Source organism: Ursus americanus, chromosome 24 (genome assembly GCF_024610735.1).
Source record: "Ursus americanus isolate L20-20 chromosome 24, mUrsAme1.1.p, whole genome shotgun sequence".
Lineage (NCBI taxonomy): Eukaryota > Metazoa > Chordata > Mammalia > Carnivora > Ursidae > Ursus > Ursus americanus.
Genome location: NC_142150.1, coordinates 40,410,209 through 40,426,655, shown reverse-complemented (window position 1 = coordinate 40,426,655; position 16,447 = coordinate 40,410,209). Strand labels below are relative to the sequence as shown.

The 16,447-nt window shown below is 57.8% G+C and overlaps 4 protein-coding genes across 6 annotated transcripts; 3 read left to right on the top strand and 1 right to left on the bottom strand.

The window, feature by feature from the left end:
- Nucleotides 1–3: 3 nt before the first annotated feature.
- Nucleotides 4–7,016, top strand: SYVN1 (synoviolin 1). The gene is given in 17 exon segments (XM_045775520.2): nucleotides 4–158; nucleotides 794–942; nucleotides 1,172–1,264; nucleotides 1,355–1,507; nucleotides 1,649–1,697; nucleotides 2,129–2,232; nucleotides 2,845–2,971; nucleotides 3,070–3,169; nucleotides 3,256–3,321; nucleotides 3,411–3,527; nucleotides 3,624–3,714; nucleotides 3,716–3,788; nucleotides 4,065–4,193; nucleotides 4,288–4,437; nucleotides 4,515–4,701; nucleotides 5,552–5,703; nucleotides 5,785–7,016. Coding segments are annotated over 16 exon segments (1,830 nt in total). The 5' UTR covers nucleotides 4–158; nucleotides 794–810; the 3' UTR covers nucleotides 5,892–7,016.
- Nucleotides 6,924–10,653, bottom strand: MRPL49 (mitochondrial ribosomal protein L49). Of its 3 annotated transcripts, XM_087855018.1 has the most exons (5): nucleotides 10,407–10,626; nucleotides 9,369–9,519; nucleotides 8,398–8,522; nucleotides 8,198–8,276; nucleotides 6,924–7,123 (listed from the first exon to the last, which is right to left on the bottom strand). In XM_087855018.1, exons 1-5 carry the CDS (start codon nucleotides 10,578–10,580, stop codon nucleotides 7,119–7,121), a joined length of 534 nt encoding a protein of 177 aa, XP_087711144.1. In that variant the 5' UTR covers nucleotides 10,581–10,626; the 3' UTR covers nucleotides 6,924–7,118. The 3 variants fall into 3 exon arrangements, with proteins under 3 accessions (XP_087711144.1, XP_045631558.1, XP_087711143.1); XM_045775602.2 differs by having other exon boundaries at nucleotides 6,924–8,276; nucleotides 10,503–10,653; XM_087855017.1 differs by having other exon boundaries at nucleotides 6,924–8,276; nucleotides 10,407–10,624.
- A 62-nt stretch (nucleotides 10,654–10,715) lies between these two features.
- Nucleotides 10,716–12,279, top strand: FAU (FAU ubiquitin like and ribosomal protein S30 fusion). Its single transcript, XM_045775606.2, has 5 exons — nucleotides 10,716–10,849; nucleotides 11,106–11,188; nucleotides 11,289–11,433; nucleotides 11,859–11,914; nucleotides 12,110–12,279. The coding sequence occupies exons 2-5, from the start codon at nucleotides 11,114–11,116 to the stop codon at nucleotides 12,233–12,235; spliced, it is 402 nt and encodes a 133-aa protein (XP_045631562.1). The 5' UTR covers nucleotides 10,716–10,849; nucleotides 11,106–11,113; the 3' UTR covers nucleotides 12,236–12,279.
- A 2,238-nt stretch (nucleotides 12,280–14,517) lies between these two features.
- On the top strand, nucleotides 14,518–16,325 carry ZNHIT2 (zinc finger HIT-type containing 2). Its single transcript, XM_045775561.2, is given in 2 exon segments — nucleotides 14,518–15,103; nucleotides 15,105–16,325. Coding segments are annotated over 2 exon segments (1,194 nt in total). The 5' UTR covers nucleotides 14,518–15,079; the 3' UTR covers nucleotides 16,275–16,325.
- The last annotated feature ends 122 nt before the right edge of the window (nucleotides 16,326–16,447 follow it).

The following is a 16,447-nucleotide window of genomic DNA, read 5'->3' as shown; positions in this document are numbered from 1 at the left end:
GTCGGGACCTGGGCCCTCCCCTGGAGGGCTCCGGGGTCGGCGCTCCCCTTCAGCCCCGCTCGCGGCTTGTCAGCTGGCCGTAGACCTCCGGCGTCCGCGCGGCCGCTGTCCAGAGGCTGGGCCCCGCCTGCGACGCTCGCAGCTCCTGGCGATTACAGGTGCGGGGGCGCCCCGGGTCCCTCTCCGTGCCGCGCTGCATCCCGGCGATCGGCCGTTTCTCCGCTGCCCCCGAGAGAACACTGCCCCGGGGGTTGGTGGACGCCAGGGTTCCAGGCTGACGTACCCCGCCCGCTCCCGCGAGGCGCGCGTCGCAGCTGCCCACCCTGGCCGAGCTGTCATCGGCGCTGTCGCCTGCCCGGCTGCGCCCCCCAGCGCCTGGCTTCTCCCAGTCCAGGCGGCACGTTCTTGCTTCTGGAGGTTTCTGCGTTTGCATCCTCCCCATCATCTTCACTTTAGAGGCCGTGGTAGCGGTTCCCCCTCCTCCAGCACGTTCGCCTCTCCTCGAGCCTCCCTAGAGGCGGCGGCTTGGCAGGCGGCGTGGAAAGCCCTAGATTTGAAACAAGACGGACCCAGGCTCCAGGCCTTGCGTCAGTGGGCTCGTAACCCCTTTGAGCCTCCATTTTCTTATTTGTAAAATCGGGGGAGCATATGCTGTTCTTGACGTCACGACTGTGAGGGTGAGGTGAGGCGGGTTTTTTTTCCCTCCTATTCGGTGACACTGCGTGTCGGGCGCTGTGCTGGGTTTGCACGGCGTGCGCCCCGCACAGGTCATTCCTTCCCTGTCCCCACGCAGGTCTCCAGGCCAGGACGATGTTCCGCACCGCAGTGATGATGGCGGCCAGCCTGGCGCTGACCGGGGCCGTGGTGGCTCATGCCTACTACCTCAAGCACCAGTTCTACCCCACCGTGGTGTACTTGACCAAGTCCAGCCCCAGCATGGCAGTGAGTTCAGGGCTCAAGGTGGGGGGGACTCCCTGGGAGGGGAGGAGGAGTCCGCTTGAGGCAGGGGCGGAGCTAGAGGTCAGGTAAGTGGGAGAGACGCGAAGTAGCCCACTAGCTGCCTGACTTTGAATTAATTGGGGATGGGGCCATGGGGAGGTTCCCGAATGACGAGCCCCAGACATAGCAGAGCAGAAAGTGACCTCAAACCATAGCCTCTTCTCACTCCTAGGTCCTCTACATCCAGGCCTTTGTCCTTGTCTTTCTCTTGGGCAAAGTGATGGGCAAGGTGTTCTTTGGACAGCTGAGGGCAGCAGAGATGGAGGTAAGAGGTTCATGACTCCAGAAGTGAGGGGCAGGGAGCTGGGCAAGCAGAATGCCTTGGGTTCCTCATCATTCCTTGTCCACCCCCCAGCACCTTCTGGAACGTTCCTGGTATGCTGTCACTGAGACTTGTCTGGCCTTCACTGTCTTTCGGGACGACTTCAGCCCCCGCTTTGTTGCACTCTTCACTCTCCTTCTCTTCCTCAAGTGTTTTCACTGGCTGGCTGAGGACCGTGTGGATTTTGTGAGTTGGGTCAGGGGGTTCTCTGAAGCAGATGGGAGCCAGGGAGTGGCTTGGTGGGTAGGCTTGCACAGTGAAGTCTGGGTTGGGGATGTGGGGTGAGCCCCGGCCTTCCTGATGGGCCCCCTTTCTGCTCTGCCTCAGATGGAACGCAGCCCCAATATCTCCTGGCTCTTTCACTGCCGCATTATCTGTGAGTGAGATCCATGGGAGGGGAGAGGAGGGAGCTGGAGGGAGAAGAGGCACCGTGGACAATTGGAACATGACAAGTCACTAACCATGGTCCTCTACCCCAGAGCACAGGCGTCCCCCTCAACCCACAGCTGTACAGGAAAGATAAATTGGGAAGTTAATTTGCATCATCTCTGCCCTGTTCCACTCCAGGGCTTCTCAGCTGCCCAGCCCCTTAGCTCTTGGCCTCCTCACCTGGAGCTCGGGCCGCTCTAATACCCTCCCAGGCAAAACTGGAGTTCCCAGGGGGCTGGGGTCAATGGAGTGTGCCACCTGACTAGATGGCTAGGGCCATGGTGGGCTTGAGGGTGTGAGGGAGGGGTCTTAAAGCCGGAAGTGGCTGTTGGGCCCTGGGCTGACCCCACCAACCCCCCATCTGGGGGGTCCCCACAGCCCTTATGTTCCTCCTGGGTATCCTGGACTTCCTCTTCGTCAGCCATGCCTATCACAGCATCCTGACCCGTGGGGCTTCAGTGCAGCTGGTGTTTGGCTTTGAGGTAAAACTGGCTTGGGAGGTTGGGAGGACAAGCCCACCGAATGTGCCTTCAATAAGCCAACAAACCCTTACTGAGCACCTGTTCTGGGGCCAGGCCTGTGCAGGCCACCAAGGAGCACCCATCAGTCAGTCTCAGCTCCCGCGCTCCACACACAGACACCCTGGAGCAGGGGAAGCACAGAGAGGCACGTGTGGGGGAGCAGTCCTGACCTGGCGCTCAGGGAGGGCCTCCTGCACATGGACCCCTGGGGGAGCTGGCCTTGACAGCGGGAAGGAATTAGCTTGATGGACAACTGGGGAGGTGTGTCCGGTGCTAACAGCTCCCATTGGCCGAGTGCTCGCTTGTATGCTAGACCCTGTGCTGAGCACTTGACCTGCATCTTTTCATCGGCAAAGCCATGTCGTTAACAAAGGGACGGTTAATTCTGTCATTTGGCAGACAGGCCGGCGGGGCTGGAGAGGTCTGGGGAGTGGACGAGCTGGGAGGACGCAGCTGTGGCCGAGCCCGGGTTGGTCTCACGGCGCCCCGCCCCACCAACTCCCGGGCTCCGGCAGTGTGACTGCAGCCTGGGGGAGGTGTGTGCTCATGCCCCCGCGTCCCCTCTCCCTCCAGTACGCCATCCTGATGACCATGGTGCTTACCATCTTTATCAAGTACGTACTGCACTCCGTGGACCTCCAGAGCGAGAACCCCTGGGACAACAAGGCCGTGTACATGCTCTACACGGAGCTGTTTACAGGTGAGGAGAGCCCGGGCCTCCCCGGACCGGACCAGCGTCCCCGGCCCCGCCCCCCAGGCCCTGCGACTGCTGTTCTCTGCACCTCCCCTTGCCCCCAGGCTTCATCAAGGTTCTGCTGTACATGGCTTTCATGACCATCATGATCAAGGTGCACACCTTCCCTCTCTTTGCCATCCGGCCTATGTACCTGGCCATGAGGTAAGCCCGGCCCGGCCTGGCCCGCCCCTGCCCCGGCCCTTATCCGTACCGCCCTCACCCAACTTTCACCAACACTGGCCTTTCAGGCAGTTCAAGAAGGCTGTGACAGACGCCATCATGTCTCGCCGAGCCATCCGCAACATGAACACACTGTGAGTGGCCCGCCTGCGCTCCCGAGCTCTGCCCCGGGCTCCCCCAAGACACCTCTGGTCTTGACCTGTCCTTGGCCTGTCCTAACTAGGTATCCGGATGCCACCCCGGAGGAACTCCAGGCAATGGACAATGTCTGCATCATCTGCCGAGAAGAGATGGTGACTGGTGCCAAGAGACTGCCCTGCAACCACATTTTCCACACCAGGTGGGAGGGGCCCCGGGGAGCCTGACACCAGGGGGGAGGCTCTGGAAGGCAGGCCCCCAGGGACCTGCTAGCCATCGCCCGGTGTTGACCCCACAGCTGCCTGCGTTCCTGGTTCCAGCGGCAGCAGACCTGCCCTACGTGTCGTATGGATGTCCTCCGGGCATCACTGCCGACCCAGTCACCACCGCCCCCCGGAACCTGCAGATCAGGGGCCCCCGCCGGCCGCTCACCCCCCACCACTCCTGCCGCAGCCCCCCAACTGTGAGTGGCCCCCTCACTTGGCCATCCAACACGCCCTGTAGAGTACTGGCCCCGAGCTGGGTATGGGAAACACTGAGGTGAATCAGACTCCCTGTCTTCTAGAAGCTCAGTCTGGGCGGGGAAGCGGGTCGTGGTCATGTGTCATATCGTGCTGAGCTGCGAGAGGCCCTTGGGAGCAGGGACAGAGTTCCTAAGGGCCAGCCCCTTCTGTGTGATCTGCGTCTGTCTCACTCCGGACCTTTTCTCACTGCCCCGTGCTCTGTGCTCTCTTTGCAGTCCCCCAGGGCCTCCTGCCTCCCTTTCCTCCAGGCATGTTCCCGCTGTGGCCCCCCATGGCCCCCTTTCCACCTGTCCCACCTCCCCCCAGCTCAGGAGAGGCTGTGGCTCCTCCATCCACCAGTGCAGGTGAGTGTCTTTTGGGGACCGTGACAGCCAAGGGGTGGGAGGAATGGCAGCGGGGGCCTCTTAACGCTCCCCAACTTCCTGTTCTTACCCTCAGCGGCCCTTCCTCGGCCCAGTGGAGCCGCCACCACCACAGCGGGCCCCGCTGCCTCGGCCCCTGGCTCCGCCCCCGCCCCGGAGGCCGGCCCCGGCCCAGGCTTCCCCTTCCCTCCTCCCTGGATGGGCATGCCCCTGCCTCCGCCGTTCGGTAAGCGGAGCCGCGCTCGGGGCTGCTGGGCAGGGTCGGGGGTGTCAGGCCCAGGCTGAGCCTCCGCCTCTCTCCAGCCTTCCCCCCGATGCCCGTGCCCCCCGCGGGCTTTGCCGGGCTGACCCCGGAGGAGCTGCGGGCTCTGGAAGGCCACGAGCGGCAGCACCTGGAGGCGCGGCTGCAGAGCCTGCGCAACATCCACACGCTGCTGGACGCCGCCATGCTGCAGATCAACCAGTACCTCACCGTGCTCGCCTCCCTGGGGTACGTGCGCGCCTCCCTGCGGTACGTGCGCGCGCCCGGCCGCCCGCGGAAGGCTCCCGGCCGGGGTTCTTGGTCCCTCTCCTGCCGGCCTGTGACGCCTGTTGATTCAGGCCGGCCTGTCCGTAGACACACCAGGATCTCCAGGTTCTCGAGGCCTGTGTCTCTTGCTGCCAGAGGCCTGCCTGGGTCCCAGGAGGACTGACGTTCATGAGAGAGCTGATTTCCCATCTTGTTCCTTTATGTTTTTCTAAAATCAAATTAGTCCTCGTTCTCAGGGCTTTAGTTCAACATGTCTACCCTTCTCACATACGGTGACCCGGTGCCTGGGAACCACTGACCCTGATCTGAGTCAGCAAATAAAAAAGTCACCGAGAGCCAGCCTAGCCTAAGTTCAAGTGCTGGTCCCACCACTCACGTGCTCGGTGAGCACGGTCACCTTATTTGAATAGAAGAGTTCTAAGTCCCGTCCACAGGTCACGTGCACAGAGTGCCTGGCACACAGCAGTGACCGCACAGGCTTGGAGAGGAGCTGGAGTCTGAGATTTGAGTGTGGTTTTGGTCAGTGGAAAGTCTCCGGGCGCCCCGTGAGGAGCCTGGCACCCCACTAGACGCTGTGGTTTCAGAGTGAACAAGGCCAACAGTTGTCGCCAGCGAGTGCTTTACGGCCCATCTGTAGCAGGGGCTCACGATGACTCCCACGACATGTGCTCGCCTGTGTCCGCTGCTAACTCGGGCTGCAGACGGACGTCAGTGCTGACGCTGCCCCGCAAGGCTTCCAAGGGGCAGAAGAACTGCCCAATCACGCCAGGATGTCAAGTCCTCACCTGCCCCTTCCTTCTCGTCTTCCTAGGCCCCCTCGGCCTGCCACCTCTGTCAGCCCCACTGAGGAGACGGCCCCTGCAGTTGTCACCGCTGCCTCCCCCACCAGCATCCCCAGTTCCGAGGCCACCACCCCATCCCCTGGAGCCTCCTCGCCAGCCCCTGAGCCTGAAAAGCCTCCAGGTAGTCTCGGTCAGCCTGGGGGTGGGGGGTGGGAATGGGGAAGGAACTTCTCTGAGTCCCACTTCGGAACTCTGTCCCCAGCTCCTGAGTCAGTGGGCACGGAGGAGCTGCCTGAGGACGGGGAGCCCGACGCAGCGGAGCTCCGCCGCCGCCGCCTGCAGAAGTTGGAGTCCCCGATTGCCCACTGACACTACCCCAGTCCTACCCCTGCCTCCACTCTCTTGAGCAGCCCTTGCTGTAACACGTCCTGCCACCAAGTGCCCGCTCCCTCTCTCTGTGCACCAGGGAGTAATGACCCCCAGCTCTGAGACAAAGGAGGTGGCATCCCCTAGGCCAAGTGGAAAGACGCCTGAGGCCCCAGTTGACTCCAGCCCTTCCAGTCCTGGGCAGCCATGGGGATCTTGGGTCAGTTCCAGCCTTTCTCTCCCACCTTCAGCCTGTTCTGCTGGGGCCGTGAAGGCAGGAAGGCGCAGTCTCTGAGAAGCCCTCTACCCCCTCACCCCTCTCTGGGAGAAGGGGCAGTCCCTCCAGGCCCCACTTGCGTGTGTGTGTGTGTGAAGTCGCTTCAGTGCTGAACAGTATTAGCTCCCCGATCCCATGTGTGAACTTAAGGGGCTGGAGGCAGGCCAGGAACTTGCTCCCTGGGCCACCCACCAAGACTGGTACTGCTGTCCCTTTTCTTACCTAAACTCCCTAGAAGCCCTTTGTGACGGTGGCTGTGTCACTCATGCCCTGTGGTGTTTCCGTGTCTTACTGGCAACTGCACAGCCCAGGGAAAGGGGGGCTCGAGGGTGGAGGAGCAGGGGGGCAGCACTGAGGTGCCCCTCCCCTCCCCCCACGCCACCGTCTCCCTGCGGTTTGTCTGTCCCGTGGGACCGTTCCTGGTCTCACCCAGCAACCACTGCCCAGCCTCCCGCCAGGCTGAGGGCTCATGTGTCTGCTCCCGAACCACTGCACGCCGCAGAGTCCGTGGAAGCCACTTCTCGACTTCCAGAACTTCTCTGGGGTTTAGAAGTATTGGAACTACTTCCTTGCTGTTGTCTTTTGGCTTAAAATGGTCTTTGAACTTGAATGCTTGACCCTAGGAAAGAGGAGCAGGAGTGTCATGCTCCTGGGCTTTCCAGTTTAGAAAAGGCACTGGGCCAGGCAGGGACCACAGGAGCCGAGGCCCGCCTGCCCGTCTTTTTTTCCCTCGGTTCTGTGTTACAAGAGTTGCTGGAGACAGTTTCAGATGATTATTTAATTTGTAAATATTGTACAAATTTTAATAGCTTAAATTGTATATACAGCCAATAAAGACTCGCATTAACGACTGCTGGAGCTGGAGTCACGGGATCCGCGTGCCAAACTGCTCTTTCTTGCTCAGGCTGCCGACTTCAGAGTCCCCAGGGGTGTGGGTTTCTTTAGACAAGTCATTAAACTATGATGAAGAGATCCCCATTTAGCATATGAAGAAACTGAGTCCCAGAGAGGTTAAGTTCCCTGCCTTAGGTCAGAGGACAAGTAGGGGAGCCAGGCTTCGAACCTTGTCCCTAACCAGCTGGAGGGTGCGATAAGGGTGGGAACTCAGGCCTCTGACCTTTGTAACTCCCAATGATGGGGCAAGTGGAACAGTTCATTGGCTGGGGGTGGGACGGGATGGCAGGGGCAAAAGGCCAGCACGTTTCTTTCTGCAGAGCCCCTGTCCAGCCTTGATACCAGGCCAGCAAGCCGGGAAGGCAGGCTCGCTCTGTTGGATGCTCCTGAGCACCCCCTTGTGAAGAGACCAGCTCAAGCTAATCGCTTAACTTCTCAGAGCTAGAAATGCAGTCAGACCCAACTCCTCCCCTAGAATGGAGCCGAGGTGACTGGGCCTTCTACTTCTCCACGGGTAAGAGGAATGAGCCCAGGGGCTGACATGAGCCCTCTATGCCTGTGCCCAACACTGCACTTGGAACTGAAGACCTCCGGGACCCATGCCTGAGTCCTCTGTGTTCTCCATAGCCTCCACCAAACCAGGTCCGGCCTGGAGCAAGGGCTTGAGAATGTCTGCAGTGGTGGGGGTCTGAGGGCCAAGGAAGAAATGTACTCAGTGGGTTTGCCCTGTGCTACCCTCCCCTAAAATGGATTGGGCTATTACTTTCACCAGTCAACAACCTCCAGAATTTGAACAGCTGAGCCCAATGAGCTCCCACGAAGGCAGGGTCTCCACTGTCAGACAGCCCTCCCTCACTGCTGGCACCTGTGGAGAGGGTCCCATTCCCCCTTAATGTGAGCGAGGCCTGCTCTGAAGCCCTTTAGCCCTGACTCTGCCCTGCCCAAGCTTTTAGCCCTGACATTTAGACTTCCCGTCCTAGTTGCTCCAACAGTCACCTCCCTCCTCCTGAGACCCCCCCCTGGACTCCAGTCTGTGGCGGATGCTGTCATGCAGGCTGCTCAGCTGGGCCTCAGAAGCCCTTCTCCAGGAGCCAGGCTTTGAGCTGCTGGTCAAAGTAGCCCTTGACCCACAGGGTACCTGTCACCTCGTTGACCTGGGTGACAGGTGTCTTCCCCAACAGTGGACTCAGAAAATCTTCCACATCCTTCTGCAGGGCCTGGGGAGGGAGGTGGGGAAGATGACAAATCAAGCCTGGTCAGACCACCCCCTCCAGTAGACTCCCATCCCTTCAGCCCTAAAAGGGTCAGTATCAGCCCCTGACCCATGCCCTCACTTACCCAGATGTCCCCCTCCACCTTTCGGATCACAGTCATCTGGCGGTTGCCATGTGTGATGTCCTTGTAGACGGGGATGTTGTGCATTCGAGAGCGCCGCACAAAGTAGGGCAAGTTGGGTGGGGGGTCTGTTATACGGAAGAACGGTGAGAAGCCAAATCTCCCCAGGCTTTATGCCACCTTAGCCGATGCCCTTCCCCTCACAGTCTGCAGAGAATCAGTGCACCCAATGGTAAAGCCACCTCTAGATTTCAGATCAGAAGACCTGCTCTTTCCCGAAATTTAAGCCAGGACCAGTTGGCTTGCCCTGGTAACCTCACAGGCCCAGCACAGGGCCTGGCGGCAGAAGGTGCTCAGGGAGAAATGAAGTTAGGGCCATGCCTCCCTAGATCTTTAGGTCCCCATCTGAGGCCAATCCTTGCACTTCTCCCCTGGATCAGGGAGGCTACTATCAATCTCTGGCGCAAAGAAATGGGGATTTACAGCACTGAACACCTACCCTACCACATGCCGGGCTCTGTGCTAAGTGCTTTATGTACTGAGCAGATTATCTCCATTTTGCTAAAAATTGAGGATGGGAGAAGCTAAATGACTAACTCATGATCACACTGGCAATGAATAGCAGAGCCAAATTTGAACCCAGAACTGCCCAACTCCCAAGCTGTGCTCTCAATTATGGTACAAGGCCTACTGGAGTGGGAGTGGGGGTCCCACTCTTAGCTCTTCTCTCTATGCTTCACTTTTCCTGAATGGGAAGACCTCATCCCGCCAGTGTGGCTGGATGGGTACTAGTAAAACAGGGCTGCATTCCCAGGCCCTCCCTTGAACATGAGACAGATGCTAAGCCCTGAGAGACCTCCACACAAGTCCCAAACCCACTGGGGAATCTAGAGCCTCAGCTGGTGAGGTAGACCACTAGGGAGAGAGAGGTTTCCCCCCTGTAAACCTCAAGCCATCCCCATCGCCCAGCTCACCTCTGGGTGGCTGCCAACCACTGGGAGTGGGATAGTGTTCGTGCTTTGGGGGCTTTGGGATGCTGGTAGGGGGTAACAGGCGCTCCACAAACTGGTATTCATCCACAGACTCCACAAAGCTGGGGTAATCAGGAGGCCCCTGGGTCTGGCTCTGAGGTCCAAAACAAAAACAACCATTGCTCCCATCGGCCCACCCACTACACACCCACCCAACAAAGAAGAGACAGAACTTAAGTAAAAAAAGGAAACACTACAGGTGCAAAGAATGGCATAAATAAAAGCCTGGAGATAGAAAAGCCCCAGACTTCAGTTTGCCAGGGTGGAGGTGAGTCTGGAAAATAAATTCAGGCACTCTGAAAGGCTCGCCTCTCTCGGAACGTCTGTGGGACTCAAAAGTCAAAGTCAATTTACTGTCTGACCGACATAGCATTTTTCAGGATTTTAAAGTTTCCTCTAAGTATTCTATTGAAATAGTCTAGTTCTGGATTAGGCACTTTCAGCAATCGTGATAATCCCACTCACAATCATCCGATATGACCCTCGCTTACGTGTAACATTTTGGCCTCATAGAAACACTGCCAGGCACTGGACTAAATGTATTACGGGCACTGACTGTTTTGACTTAATTCTTACAATGACACAAGTTAGGTATTTTATTACCCCCTTTTTCCATCTAGGAAAAATTAAGACATTAATAAAAAATCTACCTAAGGTAATTCTCCGCAATCTGTCCTCCCATCCTCCAGCCCGAGGATCCTTCTTGGACACTTCTCCCAATAGATGCCCTGGAGTCCGGACAGGCCCCGGGGTTACGAGAAGAGGGAAGGAGAATGAAGTGGCCCGTATAACATAAGAACTCTAGGTTCCCATTAGTGTCGCCAATGACCTAAGGCCGACCCCTACCCTGTGGAACGGCATCCCTTTAAAAAATAAATTAGCAGGAGTCGACGTGCAGCCCTTCCCAGTTCTGACTAACCCAAGTTGTCCATCAATCAGGTTCTAAGCCCCACACAGCCAGGCGCACTGCAGGCCCTGTACCTTGCCTCTACCTTGTACGTGAGCTCCAGGGTTACAGGAATAACAGCGAGACTCAACGCAGCCCTCCTCCCCCACCTCCAGGCTCAGCGTTCTCACCAGCCGCCGTAGCCCGCAGCCCGGCTGGACGCCAGTTCTCCACCCTCTCAGCGCAGCCCGGAACATGGCCGCAGCCATCTTGAACTGTTCCCGTACACTGGCCGTCTGCGCGCGCAGCCGGCCAGGTCCCACCCCTTTCTGGGCGCGCCCCCGGAACCAAAAGAACGCCTGCGCAGAGCGTAAAGAGGTGGAGCTAGGACTGCCGTGGGCGGTACAAAAGCCAAAGGCTCTAGCGGTCGCTCAGCAGTGACGTGGCACGCAGCAGGCGGTGAGGACGTGCGCGCCCTTGCTTCTTCCTCTTTCTCGACTCCATCTTCGCGGTACGGACTGCGGTGCCCGCAGTTCAGGTAAGATTCGGGCCACCGCTGGATCTGGAAGCCTAATAGCAGGTTGGCTGCGAAGTCAGAGGGCGCGAGAAAAAAAGAGGGACAGGGTGTGTTCTGAGGGCCAGCTTCCGGTCCCAGCCGACCTCCCTGGCAGGCCTGGCCTTACCCACGTGAGATCCCGCGACCACCTATATCCCGGCGCGATCGGTGCTGCCCGCTGCCTTCCCCCGACCCCCTCTCTCCCAGAGCATTCTTTTACCAGCCTTTCTTTCTTCAGTCGCCGACATGCAGCTCTTTGTCCGCGCCCAGGAGCTACACACCCTCGAGGTGACCGGCCAGGAGACGGTCGCCCAGATCAAGGTAAGGCTGCGTGGTGCTTCCCGGGCGCCGTCCTCTGGTGTTCTTCAATCTCCACCCCCTCCCGCCGGAACGCTGATGAGTCTTATTTTCCCCCCCGTAGGCTCATGTAGCCTTGCTGGAGGGCATCGCTCCAGAAGATCAGGTCGTGCTCCTGGCAGGCACGCCCCTGGAGGATGAGGCTACCCTAGGTCAGTGTGGAGTGGAGGCTCTGACCACTCTGGAAGTAGCCGGTCGCATGCTTGGAGGTGAGTTGGGGAGCTTTGAAATGTTTGTAAGCTCAAAATGAGTGTGGAGTGTGGAGTTCAGTGTCTTAACCCCAGGGTGGTTCTTCCTGTTTACCTTCCTCATGAAGAGGTCCATGGGAGACTGAGCCAGAGCCTAGTTCTGTTTCAGTTACTTACTAGTCCCTTGTTTGCTCACTAAAATCAAGCCAGACTAGATTCTCCAAGGTGCTTTTCAGTTCTTGTTTAAAGTCCAGCTGGAAAATCCTGAAGTGAAATCCTGGAATGTACTGTACTAAACACTCTTGGTCAGAGGTCATATCTTTGCAACTTTGTTCTTGTTCCGTGATGGTCCCTGTTTATCTTTAAAGGCTTGAGTTGAGGGAGAAAGGATTCTGCTAGGTGGGGCCTTCTTGCTCTCCTAACTACCTACCTCCTTCCCACCACAGGTAAAGTCCATGGTTCCCTGGCCCGTGCTGGGAAAGTAAGAGGGCAGACTCCCAAGGTAGGTGAGAGTATTAGTGGTGGTGTTTAGACTTTGGGTTTTTGTTTTTTGTGTGCGGGCTTTGTTTTGTTTGTTTTTAAGCTAAGCCGGGACCTTTGGTCTTTCCTCTGTTTGCCTTCTCCCTCCCTGGAGTTAAGACTGAGGGAAGACATGGAAGAGGTCAACCAAGGTCTGATCATCCCTTCCTTTTCCCAGGTGGCTAAACAGGAAAAAAAGAAGAAGAAGACAGGCCGAGCCAAGCGACGGATGCAGTACAACCGGCGCTTTGTCAACGTCGTGCCCACTTTTGGCAAGAAGAAGGGTCCCAATGCCAACTCTTAAGTCCGTTGTAATCCTGGCTCTTCCCAATAAAGCCACTTAGTTCAGTCATCTCGTTGCTTCATCATCATGTGCAGGGCCTCAGGGAGATACACGGCTTCTAAGGCTGGTGGTGTATTTATTAGAACAGAGGCCTGGTTCTGGGGTCTTGGCGCTGTCAGGTTGGAAGAGGCAGGGGCCCTCAGCTGGGTTGGGGAAGGAGTGGTAAACTACAAGAAAAGGCTTACCATGAAAACTGGTAACCCCAGATGGCAAGTCTTCAGGGGGAGAGTTGAGGAAATTTCCCAATGCAAGTAACTTGATAATTCCCAAATCCCTTTTTGTTCTTGTTCTTTTTGTTTGTTTGTTTTTTGGATGATTGATTGGAGAGAACAAGAGCGGGGCAGAGAAAGAGAATGTTCGAGCAGGACCCCCACCCCCCACCCCCACTGAGCATGGGGTTCCACACAGGGCTCCCATCTCAGGATCTGAACTGAAACCAAGAGTCAGACCTTTAACTGAATAAGCCACCCAGGCACGCCCGTTCTTGTTCTTTACACAGAAGATAGGAATCCTCTGTGGGAGGATTGTGGAGGCATCAGTAGAGAAGTTTGAGTAGAAGATCTATCAGGGAAGGCCAGTCTGATCTTTCCTGAACTTGGGACCAGCCTTAGTGGCGTCCAGGGCAGGGGTCTAGTATGTCCCTACTTTGGAAAGTATGGGGCGACCCTGGTGGGTGGAGGTCAGCAGTGCCGGCCCTGAAAGAATTCACCCGAGGCAAAACAGAGGAGATGGAAGTTTATTGGGTACACTGCAAGGGAGCAGCGGGCAGGACTGCAGAGGAGAGGCTCTGCCAGGAGGGGGGGGGGCTGTAGTTAAGGGGGAGGAGGTAGGGGAATACGTGGGACTTTACCTTTTTTTAGTACCCATGCCTGGTTGTAAGCAGCCCATTGGGCAGCGAGGGCTTATGGCTGTTTTGAGGTGGGTCGCCTTGGTGGACCTGTTTGCATTCGGCTAGGTGGTCACTGTGGGCCCTTCTACAAGAACTTACTTGGGCTTCCATTGCCCAAGCCTGTGGCCTAAAAGCGGCCTCTACAGAAAGCATTGCCTGATTACATTGGCATTGTGGTAACCTTGTTTGTACCTTCGCCTGGCTAGCTAGCTTCATTAACCTAATCGCAGCTCAGGATGGTGGGTTGGTTGAGTGTTCCTGGGAGTGGAATTCTTTGGTACTGATTCAAGGTTCCCCTAGCAACATGGGTACCCATTTGTTCTGTGAAGATTTTTGAATCAGCTGGTGCTTGGAATATAGTATCACATGAGGCGAAGACCTTGGATCTAGACTTGGACTACCTTAAGTTTGAATCTTTGCTTCATTTATTTTCTGACTGTCCAACCTTAAAATTACTTAATTTCTGCCATCATGTCTTGAGAGTTGCTGTGAAGAATAAACAAAGGATGTGAAGGTCTTAGATCAGCACCTGCCACATAGTAAGTGTGCAAGCACATAGGCTATTTTTATCTCTAGTAATCTTTAGAAACGCCCTTCTAGGCGTTCTGATTCTTGTGGGTTAAGTGAGGAAGCTAGTTAGTTAACAAGTGTTAAGAGCCTCAAAGTAAGCAGGGTGTTAATGAAAGAGGGCTGGTTGGGGTGGGCAGACATAACAGCCTAGGGAAGTTCTCTAAAGATGGGATGTGTGAGGCCTGAAACCTATCAACTGGATGATGAGAGAGGTGCAGCCCAGAGAACTATGTGCAGAGCTGTGTGGTTTTGACATGGACAGGAGTTCGGGTTTGAGTCCAAGTGCAATGGAGGCTCACCAAGTACAGGGAAGGGTTTAAGCAAGGGCCTGATGTGATCTGACTTGTGATCCAATACTTTCTCTGGCTGATTTTTCCGGGTGGCTGGCAAGAAAGTTAAGGAACCAGTTAAGGGACTAGTAGCTGAGACCACCAGGGATAATGGGGGTGTAGAAAACGAGCAGACTTAAAGTTCATCAAATCCTCCCAGATCTTGATAGGGAAATAGATGATGCATATGGAGATAAATACAAGGTGTGTGAAGGCAGAACTTACTGGGGGTTGGTAAAAGAACCAGAGCTCACTTTCGTGGGTGCCATGAATCAAGTCCTCAGGGCTCTTGACATGGTTTGTGTGGATTATCACCCCCACTCTACCACAAACTTAGCTCCATTAGGACAGCAAGGACCCCATCTCTTTGCTGCTTGATGTGCTTTTGGCACCTAGTATGGATTCTGCACTTTAACGTTGTATGAACCATAGATTTGGGGCGGGGGGGGTGGGAACAAACGAGCTCAGGTATCTGTTAAGTTGCTTTCTTCTCAAGAGGGGAAATGCTTCACACACACACACACATACACAGTCTAGGCCAAGTAGTCCATTTTCACCTTTTTTCTACACTCCCCTTTGTTTGTCTGTGTCCCCTAGTAGAATGGCTGCCCTTCCAGCGCAGGGATGCACCTCATCCCCCTTGGGCTTGGCGCAATTAGGGGCCTAGAGTAGGTGCTTCGCAAAGATCGATTTCCGCCCGGGCCCTTTATCGTGCTAAAAAGGGAACCACTAGGGGGCAAGCTGGTACCAGCGGAGCACCGGCCCGGTGCGCTCGCCCTCCCTCCCTCACCGCGCAGGGCGGGGCCTGTGCGTCCCGACCGCTCCTGCGCCTGCTCAAACGCTATTTGACAGAGGGGTGGGGCTTGGCTTCCGAGTGTAGGCGGAAGTTGCCGAGAGTCCTCGGGATTTTGACTACGCTCCGTCGGCCTCGCAAGGCGCCGGAAGTAACCGATTAGCACCGGAAGTTGGCCGGCGTGGCCTGTGAGCGTTCGCAAGTGGCGCGGGGCGCCAGTCGCCATGGAGCCGGCCGGGCCCTGTGGTTTTTTGCCCGGCCGGGGAGGCCCAGCCCGCGCGCTACACCTGTCCTCGCTGTAACGTGCCCTACTGCTCGCTGCGCTGCTACCGGGCGCATGGCACCTGCGCCGAAGACTTCTACCGGGACCAGGTGCTGGGAGAGCTCCGCGGCCGCAGCGCCTCGCCCAGCCGCCTGGCCAGCGCCCTACGGCGGCTGCGTCAGCAACGCGAGACCGAGGACGACCCCGAGGACGCAGGCCGCGAGCCTGGCCCGGCGCCAGGCGGCCTCACCAGGTTCTGGGAGCTGCTCGCCCCGGCCGAGAAGGCGGCCTTCGAGCAGCTGCTGAGCCGTGGCGAGGCCGGGCGGCTGCTGCCCCCGTGGCGGCCGTGGTGGTGGGGCCGCGGGGCCGGGCCGCGGCTTCTGGAGGAGGTGGATGATGCTGCGGGCCGTGACCCTGCGGAGTTGGAACCCACCCCCGCGAGGACGCCACCGGAACCCGTGAAGGAGGCCGCCGCCGAGCCGTTCCTCGAAGACGCTCCCGAGGCCTGTGCGCCCACCGTACCCACCCGGATCCCCACGCTGGCCAGCCTGAGCCGCAGCCCGGCCTCGCCGCTCGTGCGCTTCCAGCTGCCCAACGTGCTGTTCGCCTACGCGCACACTCTTGCCTTGTATCACGGCGGCGACGATGCGCTGCTCTCGGACTTCTGTGCCACGCTGCTCGGCGTTTCCGGAACCCTGGGTGCGCAGCAGGTCTTCGCCTCTGCCGAGGAAGCCCTGCAGGCCGCAGCCCAGGTGCTCGAAGCAGGGGAGCATCCGCCTGGGCCTCTGGGCACATGGGGTGCCATGCGCGAAGCCGCTCGCATCCTGATGGGCAGAGGCCCGACCGACCAGAAAGGCTACACGCTGGCAGCCCTGGGGCACTTGGCACAGACCCTGGGCCGGGCCCGGAAGCAAGCTGTGGCCACGGAAGAGCGAGATCGCCTCTACCGGGCGCGGAAGAAGTGCCAGTTTCTATTGGCTTGGACCAATGAAAATGAGATGGCCCTCACACCCCTGGCCCTGGACTGTGCCAGGGCCCATCGAGCCCATGCTGTGGCGGCCGATGAGGTGGCAGCCCTCACCCGGGAGTTGGAGCAGCTTTGGGGAGGCCCTCTGCCACCTGCTCCAAGAATTCTCATCGAGGAACTCCCAGGCTGAACTGGGATCTGTCATTAATAAAGCTGTGACGGGTCTGCCCTGTCAGCAGTGCCTGCTTCTGAGGAACAGTTATTTCCCCCCCCCCCCCCCAGACTCGGGCCCACAAGCCACCTCTCGGCTTGTCCTGGATCAGAGCTGACCCAGCCAGTTTGTAAACACCCTGGCCCCAGAAA